Source organism: Loxodonta africana, chromosome 14 (genome assembly GCF_030014295.1).
Source record: "Loxodonta africana isolate mLoxAfr1 chromosome 14, mLoxAfr1.hap2, whole genome shotgun sequence".
Taxonomy (NCBI): Eukaryota; Metazoa; Chordata; class Mammalia; order Proboscidea; family Elephantidae; genus Loxodonta; species Loxodonta africana.
This window is the reverse complement of record NC_087355.1, coordinates 73,150,432-73,170,781: the sequence shown is the minus strand read 5'-3', so window position 1 is coordinate 73,170,781 and position 20,350 is coordinate 73,150,432. Positions and strand designations below refer to the sequence as shown.

The following is a 20,350-nucleotide window of genomic DNA, read 5'->3' as shown; positions in this document are numbered from 1 at the left end:
TTATTCAAATTTACGCACCAACTACTAAGGTCAAAGATGAAAAAATTGAAGATTTTTACCAAATTCTGCAGTCTGAAGTTGAACAAATGTGCAATCATGATGCATTGATAATTACTGCTGACTGGAATGCAAAAGCTGGAAACGAAGAAGGATCAGTAGTTGGAAAATATGGCTTTGATGATAGAAACAAAGCTGGAGATTGCATGATAGCGTTTTGCAAGACCAACACTTCTTCATTGAAAATACCTTTTTTCACCAACATAAATGGCAAATATACACATGGACCTCGCCAGATGGAATACACAAGAATCAAATCAACTACATCTGTGGGAAGAGATGATGGAAAAGTTCAATATCATCAATCAGAACAAGGCCAGGGGCCGACTGCAGAACAGACCGTCAATTATTCACATGCAAGTTCAAGTTGAAACTGACGCAAATTAGAACAAGTCAATGAAAGCCAAAGTACAACCTTGGGTATATCTCATCTGAATTTAGAGACCATCTCAAGAATAGATTTGATATATTGAACACTAGTGCCCGAAGACCAGGTGAGTTGTGGAATGACATCAAGGACATCATACATGAACAAAGCAAGAGATCATTAAAAAGACAGGAAAGAAAGAAAAGGCCAAAATGGACATCAGAAGACACTCTGAAACTTGCTCTTGAACGCAGAGTAGCTGAAGTGTAAGGAAGAATGAATGCAGAGTAGCTAAAGGGAAAGGAAGAAATGATGAAGTAAAAGAGTTGAACAGATTTCAAAGGGTGGCTTGAGAAGACAAAGTAAAGTATTATAATGACATGTGCAAAGACCTGGAGATAGAAAACCAAAAAGGAAGAACATGCTCTGCATTTCTCAAGCTGAAAGAACTGAAGAAAACATTCAAGTTTTGAGTTGCAATATTGAAGGATTCTTTGGGGAAAATATTAAAAGATTCAGGAAGCATCAAAAGACGATGGAAGGAATACACAGACTCACTATATCAAAAAGAATTGGTCAATGTCCAACCATTTCAGGAGGAACCATATGAGCAGGAACCAGTGGTACTGAAGGAATTGGCAAAAAACAAATCTCTGGGGATTCATGGAATACCAATTGAGGTGTTTCAACAAACAGAGGCAGTGCTGGGAGTACTCGCTTGTCTATGTCAAGAAATTTGGAAGACGGCTACCTGGCCAACTGACTGGAAGAGATCCATATTTATGCCTACTCCCAACAAAAGTGATTCCATGGAATGTGGAATTATCAAACAATATCACTGATATCATACGTAAGTAAAATTTTGCTGAAGATCATTCAAAAGCAGCTGTGGCAGTATATCAACAGGAAACTGCCAGAAATTCAAGCCAGATTCGGAAGAGGATGTCGAACCAGAGATATCATTGCTGATGTCAGATGGATCCTGGCTGAAAGCAGAGAATACCAGAAGGACGTTTACTTGTGTTTTATTGACTACGCAAAAGCTTTCAACTGTGTAGATCATAACAAATAATGGATAACATTGCGTAGAATGAGAATTCCGGAATATTCAATCGTGCTCATGAGGAATCTGGACAATGATCAAGAGGCAATTATTCAAACAGAACAAGGGGATACTGCATGGTTTAAAGTCAGGAAAGGTGTGTGTCAAGGTTGTATCCTTTCACCATACCTATTCAATCTGTATGCTGAGCAAATAATCCAAGAAGCTGGACTACATGAAGAACAGGGCATCATGATCAGAGGAAAGCTCATTAACAACCTGTGTTATGCAGATGATACAACCTTGCTTGGTAAAAGTGAAGAGGACTTGAAGCACTTGCTGATGAAGATCAAAGACCACAGCCTTCAATATGGATTACACCTCAACATAAAGAAAACAAAAATCCTCACAAGGGGACCAATAAGCAAATCAGGATAAAGGGAGAAAAGATTGAAGTTGTCAAGGATTTCATTTTACTTGGATTCACAATCAACACCCATGGAAGCAGCAGTCAAAAAATCAAAAGACACACTGGATTGGGGAAATCTGCAAAAGACCTCTTCAAAGTGCTGAAAAGCAAAGATGTCACCTTGAAGAGTAAAGTGCGCCTGATTCAAGCCATGGTGTTTTCAATCACCTCCTATGCATGGGAAAGCCGGACGATGAATAAAGAAGACCGAAAAAGAATTACGCCTTTGAATCGTGGTGTTGGAGAAGAATATTGACTATACCATGGTCTGCCAAAAGAACCAACAAATCTGCCTTAAAAGAAGTACAACCAGAATGCTTCTCAGAAGCAAGGATGGCAAGACTATGTCTCACATACTTTGGACGTGTTGTCAGGAGGGATCAGTCCCTGGAGAAGGACTTCATACTTGGTAAAGTAGAGGATCAGTGAAAAAGGGGAAGACCTTCAATGAGATGGATTGACACGGTGGCTGCAACAATGGGCTTAAGCATAACAATGATTGTAAGGATGGCACAGGACCGGACAGTGTTTCATTCTGTTGTACATAGGGTCGCTATGAGTTGGAACTGACTCAGTGGCACCTAGTAACAACAACATACTCAAGGTCATACTTTGGCTCTATTCGTCTTACTTTAATTTTCTTCAGCTTCAACTTGATCTGGCATGTGAGCAACTGATGGTCTGTTTTGGAGTCAGCCCATGGCCTTGTTCTGACTGATGATAACAAGCTTTTCCATCATCTCTTTCCACACATGGAGTCTAGTTGATTCCTGTATATTCCATCCAACGAGGTCCACGTGTATAGTCACCATTTGTGTTGTTGAAAAAAGGTACAGCGTTTGCAATGGATAAGTTGCTGGTCCTGCAAAATTCTATCATGTGATCTCCAGCATTATTTCTATTGCCAAGGCCATATTTTCTAACTACTGATCCTTCGTCTTTGTTTCCAATTTTAGCATTCCAATCACTAGTAGCTATCAATACATCTTGATTGCATGTTTGATCAGTTCCAGACTGCAGAAGTTGGTAAAAATCTTCTACCTCTTCATACTTTGGCATTAGTGATTAGTGCATAAATTTGAATAATAGTCATATTAACTGGTCTTCCTTGTAGGCATATAGATATTATCCTATCACTGACAGCATTGTACTTCAGAATACATCTTGAAATGTTCTTTTTAACGGTGAATGTGATGCCGTTCATCTTCAACTTTTCATTCCCAGGATAGTATACCATGTGATTGTCTGATCCAAAATGGCCAATATCAATCCATTTTAGCTCCCTAATGCCTAGGATATCAATCTTCAAACATTTCATTTCATTTTTGATGACTTCGAATTTTCCTAGGTTCATACTTTGTACATTAAGGGATGTTTGCACCTATTTTTTCTCATTTTAAATCATGCCACATCAGCAAAGGAAGGTCCAAAAAGCTTGACTCCATCCACATCATTAAGGTAGACCCTACTTTGAGGAGGCAGCCCTTTCCTAATCGTATTTTGAGTGCCTTCTGACCTGAGGATCTCATCTTTAGTGGCATTATATCAGACAATGTTCTGTTGCTATCCATAAGATTTTCATTAGCCAATTTTTTCAGAAGTAAATCTCCAGGTCCTTCTTTCTAGTATGTCTTAGTCTGGAAGCTCCACTGGAATCTGTCCACCATTAGTGACCCTGCTAGCATTTGAAATACCGGTGGCATAGCTTCCAGCATCACAGCAACAAGCAAGCCACCACAGTACAACAAACTGGCAGATGAGTGACGGTTTACTGTACGATGTATGATAAGTCACAGAATTCCTTTAAGCATTTCCCCCCTTTAAATTGAGCATGACATTAAGCTTTTCCAGTAAACAGTGCTGGAGGGACATTGGAGGAGTTAGAGGTTTTCTGTAATTTCTGGTGGAGGCTAGATGTCGGCAATGTGAGCATGAGAACATCCAGTGAAGCCTGCCAAAGCCACAGACCCAGAACTTGATCCCTTGCTACCTTGCAGACTTAGCCTGGCAATAACCTTCCTACAGCTCTCTTGATACAGAAACCAGAGCCCGGAGTTCTGTAGGTAGCTTCCTGACCAGATTCCCTCAGCAAGCCTTTCATGGCCTATATACATTCACCTCTGGTCCACAAGGTCACGCACTAAGCAGTCGTTCTTTCTGCAAGCCTCCCCCACTTGGCCTCCCTGCAAGCACTCTGAAGGTCTTCTGCCCCTGCTGGTGCCTGGACTCCCACTCACACCCACACCACCAGCTCCTGATGGTTCCCCTCTCTTCACTCCAGAGGATGGCCTATTGCTTGCTCAAGCAACTCTAGACTCCAGCTCTGCACTGGATTATCTAGCAAACTCTGCAATCTAGTAGCTAAATGACACCCTCTCCAAAAAGGTCTGAACCCTTTCAAGTTTGTCCTTCTTTGTATTCTCTCCCTCAGCTCTGGGTACCCTACAGAGTTTTCCTATACTTTATAATTAATCTAGTATCATAGTTAATAATTTTTATATAAAATTTCCCTTGTTTGGCAGTTTGAATCCACCAGCCACTCCTTTAAAACCCTATGGCGCAGTTCTACTCAGCACAATAGGGTCACTATGAGTTGGAATCGTCTCGATAGCAGTGGGTTTTTGGAACCTAGTATGTGATTTCTGTCTCCTGATTGGACCCAGATTATTGCAATCCTAAAAAGCATGGACCTTGGAACCAGAAGGCTTAGGTCCAAATCCTCACTCTACCATTAATCAAACCCACTGCCGTTGAGTTGATTTCAACTCAGAGCAACCCTATAAGCAAAAACCAATCTTCTTGCCCTTGAGTCGATTCTTACTCATAGCCACCCTATAGGACATGGCAAAACTGCCCCATAGGATTTCCAAGGAGCAGCTGATGGATTTGAACTGCCAATCTTTTGATTAGCAGCTGAGCTCTTAAGCACAGTGCCACCAGGGCTTCACCACTTACTAGTTATATGATTTGGGGCAAAGTTCCTTAACTCCTTTGTGCCTCAGTTTCTTCACCTGTAGAGCTGAGATAGTAATACCTAATTCACAGGGTTGACAGGAAGGTTAATTTAGTTAATGTATATAAGTCACTTAGACTAGTTGCTAGCATATAACAGTAAATGTTAGCTATCATTATTTTCAGTACTATCTCACTCCATTACCTCCAATAGCCCTTCTTCTCTTGTTATTGAATGTCCAACTGTCCCTGACATGTCAAGCGTTTGCACAAGATATGTATACCCTCTGTTTCATGAGATCTTTCACTTTCCTTGTTTGCAGCTTTTCCCAAGGAGAGTTAATTGTTGCCTTCCATCCTTCCACAGCTTTTTCTCCCTGTTTTTTTTTTTTTTTTTTGACAACTTTCTATCCCTATCTCTTTAATAGCTTTATCATGCTAAAAAGCTCAACCTGTCTGCCTCTCCCTGTGCCATGAGCTCCTCCAGGGCATAGGTCCTATCTTGGGAGGTAGAATAAAGAATGGTTCCAGAGATGGGAAGATATGGATCTTATCTATATCCTATCTCTGCTACTTACTATCCTGTATGACCTTGGACTAGTCACCAACCTTTCTGAGTATCAGAAAGGTTACTTGGTAAAATGAGGGTAATAATACTAGAGTGCCTACCTAATAAAAATAGGTGCTGTTAAAAAACAGTTGCTGTTGAGTTGATTCCAACTCATGGCAACCCCACATGTGTCAGAGTAGGACTGTGCTCCAAAGGGTTTTCAGTGGCTGATTTTTCAGAAGTAGATCACTAGATCACTAGGTTTTTTTTTTTTTTCCCCAGATGCCTCTGGGTGGACTTGAACCTCCAAACTTTTGGTTAGCAGCCAAGTGCATTAATCATTTGCACCACCCAGGAACTCCAGTGGGTGCTGCGGTGAGGATTAAATGAACTAATCTGTGCAAAACAGTACAGTGCCTGGAATAACACAGTTAACCTATGTAGTACACAACTACATAGCTTTGCAGTTTATTATTATTATATCTCTGTGAGCAGAATATAAGCATTGTGACTGGCATAAATCCTTGTTGAATTAAGGAATTATTAGTTAGGATACAAGTGAGGTTGTTGTAAAAAAAAGAAAATGAAAAAGGTAGTGGCTTAAATGAGATAAAATATAATTCTCATGTAATGGCCTGAGCATATACAATCCAGATGATATGGTATCTTGACAATGTCTATCACCCACACTGCTGCTATTTTGTTTGGGATACTCAGAGTGTTGCCCTGGTCCACATGGTTCAAGATGGCTAGCCACCATATCTGCTGTTTGCATCCTGTTCAACAAAATGAGAACGGGATAGAGGAAGATTTAAGAACAAAATCTGCAAGGTGCACACATCACTTCTGTTCACATTCCACTGACCGAAAGATAATCACGTGGCTGCACCCAGGTGCAAGGACGTTAGGAAACCTGGAGTATTCTGGGTAGACCAGCTAACATTTGAATGTCTTAAGAAGGGGAGAATGAATATTGAGGGTTAGGCAACAGTCTCTGCCATAATTTGCTTTCTTTATTTTTAGAAAACACTTGTCTGTATTTTCTAAACTCTCAGGAATTACTTTTTGCAATTGAAAACAATTCGATCATAGAAAAAATAGGTATAATACTATAAAAGAGACTACAAAAAGGTATCCAATTTCAGAGGAGTAAGAGGTACTTAGAACCAGATTCTGACCTACAAGTGCTAGTGATCTGGATGAGGAAGAAATAAGAGATATACTCAAAGAACCCAGTATAACTGGGCAGGGAGTGATCCACTGAAATTAGGATATTAAAGGGCAGGAGTTTGAAGGAGGAGCACATAAAAAAAGTAAAGTATAAGAGAGGGCCACAGACATGTAAGGAGAGATTCGGGACGTTTACAGCACACAATACACTAAGGTTTGTTAACAAAAGGGGATTTTATATTTTAGTTTTGGGGAGTTCCTTTTTAATGTTCAATGTTAAAAGCCAGAAGAAATAGGAAGAGGATCCTATTGCCTATGGTATAACGTGATCGGAGAACTGAAAGAAAGCAAAAATACCTAATGCCTATTTTGCTTGCATTTTCTCTATCAAATAAAATGATCTTCAAGCTGTAAAGAATAAGGAAAATGACAAAGAAAATTAAAACCCAAGATAGACACAGTGATAGTAAGAAAGCACTCAGTTGCCTTCAATAGGTTAAAAATCTTCAAACCCAAACAACAAAAAGGCAAACAACCAGACCGAAAAATGGGCAAAGGATTCGAACAGACATTTCACAGAGAAGACATACAAAGGGCCAAAAGAACATAAAAAGTTGTTTGTCATTTGACATCGGAAAAAAAAAAATTGCTGTCAAGTCGATTCTGACTCATAGCAACCCTCTAGGACAGAGTAGAACTGCCCCATAGGGTTTCCAAGGAGTGGCTGGTGGATTCAAACTGCCAACCTTTGGTTAGCAGCTGTCATGGATTGAATTATGTCCCCCCAAAAATGTGTATATCAACTTAGCTAGGCCATGATTCCCAGTATTGTATGGTTTTCCTCCATTTTGTGATTGCAATTTTAAGTTGAGAGGATTAGGGTGGGATTGTAACATCACCCTCACTCAGGACACTGGAGTTTCCCTGGGGTGTGGCCTGATAAAAGGAAAGTGAAGCAAGCAGAGAGTTGTGGACTTCATGCCACCAAGAAAGCAGAACCGGGTGCAGAGCGTGTCCTTTGGACCAGGGGTCCCTGATTCTGAGAAGGTCCTTGACCAGTGGAAGATCGAGGACAAGGACCTTCCTCCAGAGCCGACAGAGAGAGAGAGCCTTCCCCTGGAGCTGACGCCCTGAAGCTGGACTTTAAGCCTACTTTACTGTGAGGAAATAAATTTCTCTTTGTTAAAGCTATCCACTTATAGTAGTATTTCTGTTATAGCAGCACTAGATGACTAAGACAGCAGCCGAGCTGTTTACTTTTTTACCACTGCGCCACCAGAGCTCCCATTCCACACTCCAGAAAAAAAAAACCATTGCCGTCGAGTCGATTCCGACTTATATTGACCCTATAAGACAGAGTAGGACTGCCCCATAGCGTTTCCAGGGAGTACCTGGTGGGCTCAAACTGCTGACCTTTTGGTTAGCAGCCATAGCACTCAACAACCAGGGTTTCCCATTCAGCATTAAAAAGGTGCAAATCAAAGCTATCATGAGATACCACCTCACCCTCACTAGAATAGTTATAATTTTTAAAAAAATGGAAAGTAACAAGTGTTGGCAAGAGCAACAACGTGGAGAAACTGGAACCCTCATCTATTACTGGCAGGAATGCAAAATAGCACGGCTGGTGTGGAATACTGCTTGGCAGTTCCTCAAAAATAATGTGTCTCAGTGTGGCTCTCCTTGGGTTCATCCTACTTGGAGTTCATTGAGCTTCCTAGATCCGTAGATTCATATCTTGCACAAAATGTGTGAGTTTTTCAGCCATTAATTCTTTAAATATTCTTTCTGCCCCTCTCTCTCATCTCCTTCTGGGATCAGGGCTTTTGAACCAGTTCATTCTAATTTGAACCTCTGCTGAGAACTTGCATTTCCGCCCCAGATATATGGAATCCCCAGGTATACATAACAATAGGGATCCTGTTAAAATGTAGATTCTGATTCCATACATCTGGGGTGGAAATGCAAGTTCTCAACGGGGGTTCAAACTGGAAGAAACCACTTCAAAGCTCTGTCTGGAGCTTCCATAATGTGTATACTGGTCCCACAATTCCCTTAAACTCTATTCACTTTTCTTCACTCTTTTTGTTTCTCAATTGCCCTATCTTCCAGTTTGTTGATTATTTCTTCTGCCAATTCAAATTTGCTGTTGAGTTACTTTAGTGAATTTTTCATTTCTATTATTGTACTTTTTAGCTCCAGTACGTGTTTGGTTCTTTTTAAAAATTTCCATCCCTTTACTGAAATTCTCATTTGTCCCTGTATTTTTTCCTGGTTTCCCTTAGTTCTTTGCCCATGTTTTCCTTTTGCTCTTTCAGCATAGTTAGTACTGTTGTTTTAATGTCTTTGTCTAGTAAGTCTTATTCTCAGGGATAGTTCCTGTCACTTTATTTTAGTGTTTTGCATTGACCATCCCTTTCTACTTCTTCATCTGCCTTCTCATTTTTTTTTTGCTGAAACTAGCACTTTTATCTATTATACTGTGGTAACTCTGGAAATCTGCTTCTTCCCCTTCCCTAGGGTTTGCTCTTCTTTTGTTATTATTATTTTAATTATTGAAGCCTGAAGTCCACTCCAACACCAGGATATATTGCCTGGATATATTGGCTGTAGCCTCTCTAACACCAGAACTCCCTACCTGGATGCGTTGTCTGCTGTAGCAACCCCTAGATGATGACACTGAACTGGAAAGGTCCAGAACCAATCCTTTCCTGTCATTTATATGTTGCCTTTTTCTTGATTCAGTGTTTTATAATATACTGTAGTCTTTTGACTGGTTTCCAGAGTTCTGAGACCATTTATTCTATCAATTTCTGCCTTTTTGTTGTTGTTCATTTGTTTTTTTGGTTTGGTCGTGAGGGGATGGGAGCATGCCACTGCGTACACCACTCTCTCTCTCTAAGCCCATTTATTATCTTTTAACAAACATATATTTATTTTGTTTATGGTCTTTCTCCTTCCTCTACAATTTAAGTTCCATAAGGTCATTTTTGTTCTTTTTTGTTGTTGTTGTTGTTCACTGATGCATCCCGAGTGCTTAGAACAGTGCTCAGTACATAATAATAGATGCTCAATATTTAATAAGTGTTAAATTAATGAAATGCAGTTATCCAAATCAATAGTTTTTGTTTCTGTTTCACTAGAACTCTTTCTCACATTCTGATCATTCAGCATGTTTTCAGTTTCAAAGTATCAGCAACTGCTACAATGTTAGAGGAACAATTTTCATCCTGTAACAGTAGCAGAAGGAGCCCTGGTGGTAGAACTTTAAGTGCTCAGCTGCTAACTGAAAGATTGGCATTTCAAACCCACCCAGCAGCTCAGCAGGGGAAAGACCTGGCAATCTGCTTTGGTAAAGGTCACCCACTGTCATGGAGTCCATTCTGACTCATACGACCCCACAGGGTTTCCAAGGCTGTAAATCTTTATGGAGCAGACTGCCAAATTTTTTTCGGTGGAGTGGCTGGTAAGTTCGAACTGCCGACCTTTCGGTTCGCAGCTGAGCGCTTTAACCAATGTACCACCAGGGCTTCTCTCTGTAAAGATTACAGCCTAGGATAGGAAACACTATGGGGCATTTGTACTGTGTCACATTGGGTTGCTGAGTCGAAAATCAACTCAGCGGCACCTAACACCACCACCACAATAGTAAACCTGTTGCCACCTGACTCATAGCGACCCTATAGGACAGAGCAGAACTGCCGCATAGGGTTTCAAAGGAGCGGCTGGTGGATTTGAACGGCCCACCTTTTTGGTTAGCATCCGAAGCTTTCAACCACTGCGCCACCAGGGCTCCCAACACAAAAAAAAAAAAAAAATTTTATTTTTTACACAACATAGTACCTACCCAAAAAGAAAAAACCCAGTGACGTTGAAAATTTACTATGTGCAGGCATTGTTCTAAGGTGTAGTCACAACAGCGGTTTAGAACTACTGTTAGGTATTATTATTAGTTATTTTCTAGATGAGGAAATTAAGTCCCAGAGAGGTGAAGTAATTTGCTCCAGGTCGTTACAAAGCCTGTCTCCTTAGCTGTTGCACTCTGCTGGGTAGCTTTTAGCTTGGTCCTGTTTTCTTTTTTGTAACTAACTTGTTTTGGTGAAGCCGTCAGTAAAAAGCTCTATGGCTCAAAGTCAAAACCTGTCAAAGACCCAGAGCTTTTTCGGGCCGGTCACAGACTCGGCGTTTTGCATTTGAATTCTAGTTGGCGGGAAGAGGCGGGCAGGTGTGGGGCGGGGCGGGAGGAGGCGCCGGGCCCGTGCCAGCCAATCAGAGTGGGCAGAAACTTCCCTTCCCCCGACGTCCACGCGCCAAAATTCCAAACGGACTCAGCACCGCTTCCCGCCGTCTCCCTCCGCCGAGTCCGCGAGCCGGGACTATCTAAGGAAAAGAAGTCAGCGTTCTCCCCCGACGGTCCCCTGAAGTCCTCGACCCCGTCGGCGCATGTTCCCTTCAACTTCAGCCGGGCCCTCCTCGTCCTATTTACCGGAAGAAAGGAAAAGGCGGGCGTCCCCGGCGAGACCGCGATCCGGGGCCCGGGCGGCGCGTGGGCGGGCCGGGCGGCGGAGGGATCTCGGGCGAGCGCGCCGCGGCAGCTGGCGCGGAGCTTGTGGCGCCAGAATTCGGAGCGCGGAAGAGGCCGAGCAGCTGCCGCCTGAGAGCCGCCCCGTCGCCCGTCTCGGCCGCTCGGAGGCAAGGCGGCGAAGATGGTGGTCCTCCGCAGCAGCCTGGAGCTGCACAGTCCCTCCGCCGCCTCGGCCAGAGACGCCCTGGACCTGTCCAGCGAGTTCCTCAGCCTGGAGCAGATGGGTCGCAGGCGGCTCCGCTCGGCCGGCGCGGCTGAGAAGTCGGCCGTCACCGCGGCAGCCGCGGGCGTGAGTAGCGGCCTGGGGCGGGCCCTTCGGGCAGCGCCTGTGGGGCCCGGGTAGCGGGCGGTGGCGCAGGACCCGTGACAGTTGGGGGGCGGTGGGAGGGGAGGAGTGCGTCCCCTGAAACAGTGAAATAGAAGCCTGCTTACCAGGGGAGCCCCCGGGGGTGCGGGTCAGGTCCCGGAGAGCCAGCTGGCTGCAAGAGGGCGAAGCAGCTCTTTCCCCCCTCCTTTTACGGAAGAGGAAACCGGCGCCCGCCAGAGCTGACGTGCACTCAGGGACCGATCCCTGGTTCTTTGGGCTGCTTCCTTCACCCATGCTCCCCGATCGCTCGGCCTCCCGCCCTAGGTTCGCATCAGTCAGTTGAAAACAACACACGTTGGCTGCTTGTCGTTGTTATGTGCCCTAGAGTGGACTCCCTCATAGCCACCCTATGAGACAGAGTCGAGCAGCCCCACGGGGTTTTCTAGGCTGTGACCTTTGCGGGAGCAGGTCGCCAGGTCTTTCTCCCGCAGAGCCACTGGTAGGTTTGAATCCCGACCTTTCCGTTAGCAGCCGAGCGCTTAACCATTGCGCCACCAGGGCGCCCAACTGACTGCTTACTGTATGCATTATAAACGTTTTAGGGGCTGCGGGGATAGAAAGATTGTAATTCAGGTTCCCTGACCTCCATTTACAATCCAGGCGGGTTCGGTTATCAGCTCCGTGAATAATACCCGGTTGCATAATGTGGAGGGATGGAAACCATCGTTTCCTGTACGCTCTCTTTCGTTAATCCACGTAACAACCCTAGGAGGACAGTTATAGTATCTGTTTTACCGAGGCAGACACGGACTCAAAGGTAACCAGTTAGAGGTAAATCTAAAATTGGAACCCAGATTCCCTGCCTCCAAAATCTTTTCCTTTCTGTCATGCGACAGTTACAAACAACGTCTGTAGGGGAAGTGTGCAGGAGGTGGAGCAGTAAGATCCTCCTGAAAGAGGTGGTCCTTTTTCTAGGTCTGAAGGACAGATAGGATTTTTGACTGGCAGAATCAAGGGTGAGGAAGAGTTTCTTTCCCCAACCCTTCCCAGCTGCTAAAAGAGGCAGAGGTGAAGGGCACAGCGTTAGCAAAAGGTTAGGGAGGTTGAGAAAGCAGCACTGTTGGAAGTTAGCACAGCACGGAGTAGGAGTTAGGGTAGACTGGGGAGTAGGAAAAACAGGACCAGAGAGAGGGTTAGGAACTCGGAAGGCAATGAGAGGTCAACGGGAGGCATTGTGGTGGGAAAGGGTGACAAAGCAGAGTCCTCTTTTTTAGTTCAGTCTTGTGTTGCTAAGGGAGTGGTCACTACGTGAAATTAATAACCGGTATCTTTTGTGGATGCCTTATACTGGTTGCTTCTGTACTGAGAGGTTTGAGTTAAGAGAGACTTTGTAGTTTCTTAACTCTCTAATATTTTGATTCTGAGTTGAAAAGACATACTTTCCTGACTTTGAGGATTTGTTTCTCAATCACAAGTGCAGAAATTGGCAGAGATCTGGGAAAACCAGATACTTCTTTACCTGACCTATTAACCTGTGTTCAGAAAAGCTAATTATTTCAGCAAATATTTGTTGACTGTTTATTATGTTTAGGATAATGCTAGATCTTGTAACTACAATGATATGTTGAACACTGGTTAAGTACATAGGCTCTTAAGATAACTGAGTTTTGACTCCGAGCTTACCAGTAATCAGGACTTCTTTATGCTTGTTAAATTGCAGTAATACCCACCACATGGGTTGTCGATTCCCACTCATAGCAACCCTAAAGGACAGAGTAGAACTGCCCCATAGGAAATCTTTACAGGAGCAGATCACCAGGTGTTTTCTCCCACAGAGCTGCTGGTAGGAGAATCTGACCACCTCTCAAGTCCTCCTGTCTTGCCATGCTGGGTCAAGCATTATCTCGTGCCTGGATTATTAAAATAGTCTTTTGATTGGCCTTTTTGCCCTGATACGTATGTATTTCTATCAGGAGCAGATTATCTAGTAAGTAAGATAAGCAAGGACTTGTGTTTACTAACCTGTAGTGTACAATTTCCCATGGGTTTCGCTTTGATGTGGTGTGGTGAAACCTACGTGAAATTGTTGACTACAGATTCAGTAAGCACAGCCCCTGCTTACCTTGCATGTTGGATAATCCGCCCCGTCTGTATATGCGTATATATCCTGTTCTAAGAGTCAGTTCTCAGTATAGCTCACAGTAATCCATTTAAAAAGTCAAAATACTTTATCACTTTTCTCTCAAAAACCCTGTAGTGGCCCCTTGAGAGTAACAATTTAAAAAATTGGGGACAAGTCTAGGCCCTCTGCCCTCCTGTCCTTTATCTCTTTGATGACATCCTTTTTTTATTCTTCCTTTTGCAAAACGTGCTCTGTTCCAGCTATACTGGCCTAGCTTTTTGAATATCAAGACCTTTACACTTGCTGTTCCCTTTGCCTGGAATACTCTCCCCCTGTAAATCTGCCTGGCTGGTTTCTTTATCTCCTTTTACTGTACTTATGTACGTATATACCAAACCCACTGCCGTCTAGTCGATTCCGACTCATAGCAACCCTACAGGACAGAGTAGAACTGCCCCATAGAGTTTCCAAGGAGCGCCTGGCGGATTCGAACTGCCAGCCTTTTGGTTAGCAGCCGTAGCCCTTAACCACTACGCCACCAGGGTTTCCATGTATGTATATATATACATATATATATTTTTTTAATTACAAAAACACTCAGAGCTCCTATAGTACTTACCTTATGAGGTGTGATTATCCTTGTTTTCCAAATGAGAAAATTGAGTCACAGAGACTTAAATAACTTGCCTAAATTCACCCGTATAGTAAGTGGTAGAACCGAGATTCAAATCAAAGAATCTGGCTCCTTCAAGTCTTTGGTAAAATTTCATCTTTTCAGTGATGCTTACCCTTAGCACCCTACTTAAAGTTAGAAACCATTCCTCTTGACGTTCTTAGTGCCCCTTACTCTGCTTTATGTTCTCCTACAACTTATCACCTTCTAACATATTCTATAATTTTGTAATTTATTATATTTTTGTTGTTGTTGGGTGCCATCAAGTCAGTTCCGACTCATAACGACCCTGTGTACAATAGAATGAAACACTGCCTGTTCCTGCACCATCCTCACAGTCATTATGCTTGAGCCCATTATTGCAGCCACTGTGTTGATCCATCTTGAGGAGGGTCTTCCTCTTTTTTACTGACCCTCTACTTTACCAAGCATGATGTCCTTCTCCAGGGACTGGTCCCTCCTGATAACATGTCCAAAGTACAGGAGACAAAGTCTCACTATCCTCACTTCTAAGGAGCATTCTGGCTGTACTTCTTCCAAGACAGATTTGTTCATTCTTCTGGATACTTCTCCAATACCGTAATTCAGAGGCATTGATTCTTCTCCGGTCTTCCTTATTCATTGTTCAGCTTTCCCATGCTTATGAGGTGATTGAGAATACCATGGCTTGGGTCAGGCATCTCTTAGTCCTCAAAGTGACATATTTGCTCCTTAACACTTTAAAGAGGCATTTTGCGGAAGATTTGCCCAACGCAATACATCATTTGATTTCTTGACTGCTGCTTCCATGGGCATTGATTGTGGATTTGTAAAATGAAAATTGTATTTTTATATCTCCCCTAATCAAAACGTAACTCCATAGGAGCTTGGATTTTGTCTTTTTGTTTGGTGATGTCAAATTGCCAATGCCTAGATCAGAGTGTAGCATGTAGTAGGTGCACAATAAACATTTTTTGTTGTCTTTTTGATCTAAAAGAGCTTAGTCTAGCAGAGAAGACTTAAACAGTAATATACAGAGATTATATGCAATAAACACCATACCAGTGATGTAGGGTGGCTAAGCAATGATAGCTGGAAAGGACCCCCACCCCCTACCCCAGGCCAGGATTTCCGGTAAAGAGTATATCTTTTTGAGAAGAAATGCCCTTCCCCTCTATAAATCAGAGGGCCTGTGTAGATCAAATTATAATCAGAGTTGTCTAGTGAGAGTTCTTGAGGATTGGATCAAAAGAAATGGGTAGTCCTGAGGGATAATATATTCATAGCTGACAAAAGCCCACCAATACCAAAAATGAAATATACTTTTGTGATTGGAATATTTTCTAATTTGGAGACTTTACACTCTATATATTTGATTTAGTTACAGCTTTTTACGTTAATCATGCATTTCAGAGGCTAACTCCCTGGTCACTCTGGTTGTTTTTGTGTATTTCCTAGTCTCCTCATCCACATTTATTGACAGCATTTCTCAGGGTAGGTTACTTTTACGTGTGGTTAAATTTATTCATTAACTTGCATTTTTCTTAGTTTAATCTCAGAGACTGACCTCATCTTCCGGTTCTGAAGGTACTTATAGTCATCTATTAATTAACCGCATTTTACTTTTTTTTTTTTCTTCACATTTTACTTTTATGTTTTGAATATCATCTCATTCAGCTGGGCTTAAGAATTTGTTGTCTTTTAACTGGCATTTGTTAATGGATTCCCTGATTATTTCGTTGTTGTTTGTTTTTTAAATTTTTTTTTTTTACTTTTATTTTCATCGTACCAGCCTCATGGGTTTGGATGCCCCTTCTGTGGTTTCTTTTTCCTCTTGAGTCAGACGAGTCATTGTTTATTTCCATACTCACACAGGCCTGAGGCTCTTTGATTCCTGTAAATTCAGGGTTGTTTCTTATGCTGGAGAGTCACTTAAGGATGGATAGCAAGATTTTTTTGTGATGGTTGGACATTACTTTTAGGTTTGTTTACCTACATTTTTATTCCTCCCATATATCGTTAGGTAAAACAAAATAAAACATGCTACAGTATGCAGAAGGTACTATTGTCATTTTTTAATTGTATGTTTATTATAAGCCTGGAAAGATATTTAGATTCAACACTGATTGTACATATATAGAAGATTTTTTAAAACTTGAAGCATAACACAACACAGGGAAAAAAAGCTCAATGAAGCATCACAAAGAATGGGTAGGGAGATTTTGACATGTGGCAATGAATGTTGCTCCCTGGAGTTGGATGACATGACAGCTCTGTGTTCTAGAGATTTGGGCTTGGTCTGGGGCAAAGATAGATGAGTAGTCCATTTTTGCTAGGCAGTTTATGTTAGCCTGTAGCATAAGACAGAAAGAGCCCTTGATTTTAGGCTTAGAAGTTGCAACTTTTCTTGGGAAACAGTGAGGAGCCAGGAACAGGGACCTGATGAGATAGGGAATAGAATGTATTACAGTCAACAAAGCTGGAGCTTGACAGTCTAGTTAAAAGATTATAATAGTAATAGCTGCCACTTAAATAGTACTTGCTATGTGCCAGGCAAGTTACCTAATACACACATACACATTACTGTATAAAGTAACTTCTTATCCTCATTACAGATAGGAAAAGTGAGGCACAGAGACTTTGCATAACTTGTCCAGGATCACACAGCCCTACGTTACAGGGCCAAGAGTCAATCCTAGGCAATCTATCTTTAGAGTGTGGGCTCTCAGTTAGTACATTGTTATCACAGTAGTCCAAGGAGAGAAAACTGGAGTCTAAACTAAGGTGGTAGTAGTAGGAATGGAGAGGAAAATGCCAACTACCACTGCAGGAGGTCTGAGAGTTGTTCAAATACAAGAAGGGAGGACAGTGTTGGTTCCAGCAGAAGAGGAGAGCAGTAGACAGTTGGGATTATGATGCCAGAGTTTGGTGAGAGGTTACCCATTGCTGTCCAGTCCATTACGACTCATAGTGACCCTATAGGACGGAGTAGAACTGCCTCATAGAGTTTCCAAGGAGCAGCTGATGGATTCGAACTGCCAACCTTTTGGTTAGCAACCGAGCTCTTAACCACTGCACCACCAGGGCTCTTTTGGACTGCATATCTTTTGGAGTAACATATAGTATAGTTATTGTTGAATCCTAAAGGTGGTTGAAAAGCATTGCAAATCACAAAAAGACTAAGGAGAAGATCTTGAATAATGGTTACATTTTAAGGATGGGAAGAGGATGAATCATGTATGTAACCAGGGATATCATGTAGATCAAAAGATCAAAGCATTTAAAAAAGGCACTGATCAACTCCATCGATGTTAATGAGGTAGAGCAAACACCATTGGATTTAGCTGTTGGGAGATAGCTTTGAATCTGCTAAAGGAGCTAAAGAGAAACTAAGTTGCTGGAGCTTGTGGAACAGGTAGATGGTGAAGAACTAACTACTCTTATGTTTAAAGACAAAGCTAAGAAGGGATATCACACCTGTACTGGGTGTAGCACATATACCATTGTGCATGCTGTTTATGCTGCTATTCAAACTTTCAGAGAGTCTTAAGTCTGGGCAAATGCATTTTATAGGTCAGTATTACAACTGTAAGGAGCCCTGATGGCGCAGTGGTTAAACGCTCAGCTGCCAACCAAAAGATTGGTGGTTCGAACCCACCAGCCACTCTGGGAAAAAGATGTGGCAATCTGCTTCCATTAAAGTTACAGCCTTGGAAACCCTGTGGGGCAGCTCTACTCTGTCCTATACGGTCACTGTGGGTCCGAATCAACTTGACAGCAACGGGTTTGATTTTGGTTTTTTATGCCATATGTAAAGCAGCATAGAAACTAGTAGATTTCAAATGAGTAAATTGGCAGCCTTAGGCTTAGCTTGTTAATAGACAGTATCTCAGTGAAGTATATACTATCTTGTGTTTTTTCATCAGCTCAATTAAATCATAAAATTGTAGCTTTGGAAAGGTCTTTTTTTCCTAGGTTATCTAAGGCAGTGACTCCTAAACTTTTTTGCTCACATACTTCCTAAATTGTTTTTAACTGTGTATTCCTTTGTATATTTTTATGTTGCCATCTAAGGTTTTTTGTCTCTCACTTTGTTTAAATAGTTACGAAGAATAATTTCTGCCATCCTTTACCGTTAACATTAAACATAATGAAACTTACATCAGAAGTATATATGTGTCCACCAGGAATCTAGCAGTTACAGTTATTCAATATCTGTCCTGAACATGAAAAAGCAATACACTAACAAGCTCTTTTAGCAGGCAGATATTTTACATTGATGCTCTTTTTTTTTCCTCTCAATTTGTATTTCCAATTCACTTAACCCACAGTATGTTAATATATTTTTATGCTTGAAAGTCATTTATTAATCTTTTCTGTGACTTAAAGTGTTCAGGAGATAAATTATTCTGCATTGAATTATCATAATTACTGATAAGCAAAACAACAGTACATATACTTTTATTAAAAATGGTTCAATAAAAAGTATGATTTTATTAGGATCTAATATAGTTGTTGTAAGGAGCCCTGGTGGTACAATAGTTAAGCACTTGGATGCTAACTGAAAGGGGACGGTTTGAACCCACCAGCCGCTCCGCGGGAGAAAAGACCTGGTGTTCTTCTCCTGTAAAGATTACAGGTAGGTCACCCTATGGGGCAGCTCTTCTCTGTCCTATAGGGCCTGTATGAGTTGGAACAACATCCATGATCACAACAATATGGTTGAAGTCCGCCACTCACCCAATTAGTTTGGGTGTCTGTGGATAAATCTTACTTATTGCTTAAATTACTAAAAGCCAGTTTGGCATCAATCTCTCTTTTTTTCCTTTTCTTATAAATATAAGCACTGAGAAACATTGTTCACATCAATAAGTGGATAAAATGAAAGGAGTTTTTTCGAGGAGGGCCACTCAGTTTTTCTGGCTTCTATACAGAATATCACTTGCCAGAAGTCATTTTTAAAGCTCTTAGCTTGATTAGGTTCCTCTCAATTTTGTTGAAAGTGAAGAATTGGAAACCACCTAATAAGGGAAGGGATTTGTTACCTTGCTCAGTCATTCATTTTCCTAACACCTACAGGGATGTTTTTCTTTGCTTGGCTTTATAGAGATTTAATGCCTTGAGGCAGTCCACAATAGTAAGTCCACAGAATGGGTGAGAAATAGGACTTCCTTTTTGTAAAATGGGAGAAAGGCAAATGAAAGAGGACGCCTTGTGTTAAGGAAGGCACCTTCTCAGGCAGATCAGTTTTAAGAAAAAGTACTTATGGAGGTTGAGAATCTGGAAATAGATTCCCTTAAAATTCCCTTGGACAGTCTTGTTACACTACTCCTATTTAAGCTGTAGGGATTCTGTTTTCAAACATCCTTAAATACAGTTACACTGACAGGTGGTGATAAGTCGTATACATTACTTAATATTTTATGAAGCACATAATTCTTACATAAATCTTTGTGGTATGAATGTCCTTATTTGTGAATCAATCAGGTAGTCAGCATAAAGTCACAGAGGTGGCAGGACAGGAATTAAAAATTTCTTTCTACCTCCTAGTTGCTGGTACCTGATAAAACTAGGTGATAGAGTAAAGGCAAACTAAAAAGGGAGGAAGAGGAACAATGTTTTGTTTTTTCTCTAAAGCATTACCTGTTTTTAAAATTATCAGTTTCATAGTGGTAAGGCATAGAATTTTAGAGCTGTCAGAGACTTTTGACTTCTCTCCTAATGTAGAGATTCTTTATACGATTTCAGACAGGTTCTTAATGAACTTTTTTACTACTTCGTGACATCCTCTGTACTCTTAAAGCAGCCCACTAACTTAGCTTCTGGAGTCCCTGAGTGGTGCATACGGTAACATGCTCAGCTGCTAAGGACAGATTAGAGGTTTGAGTCCACCTAGGGGCACCTCTGGCCTGGCCATTGAAAACCTACAGTGGCACACATGGTTGCTAGGAGTTGGAATAGACTTAATGGCAACTGGTTAACTTAGTCTCTAGTTTATTATTATTATTGCATGTGTGTTATTCTTTTTAGTCTAGTTTGTTGAGCAAGCCTTTTGAGAAATTATTGGTGGGGGCTAT

The 20,350-nt window shown here is 41.7% G+C and overlaps 1 protein-coding gene across 2 annotated transcripts in view; it reads left to right on the top strand.

Moving 5' to 3' along the window:
• The first annotated feature begins 11,229 nt into the window (after positions 1 to 11,229).
• Positions 11,230 to 20,350, top strand: part of ATAD2 (ATPase family AAA domain containing 2) — a 52,768-nt gene continuing 43,647 nt past the window's right edge. The window contains exon 1 of one of the 2 annotated variants that reach the window (XM_064268044.1): positions 11,230 to 11,481. In XM_064268044.1, coding sequence (XP_064124114.1) covers positions 11,314 to 11,481 — 168 coding nt within the window. In that variant the 5' untranslated portion in view covers positions 11,230 to 11,313. The remainder of the gene's footprint in view (positions 11,482 to 20,350) is intronic. The other variant, XM_064268043.1, reaches the window with a different exon arrangement.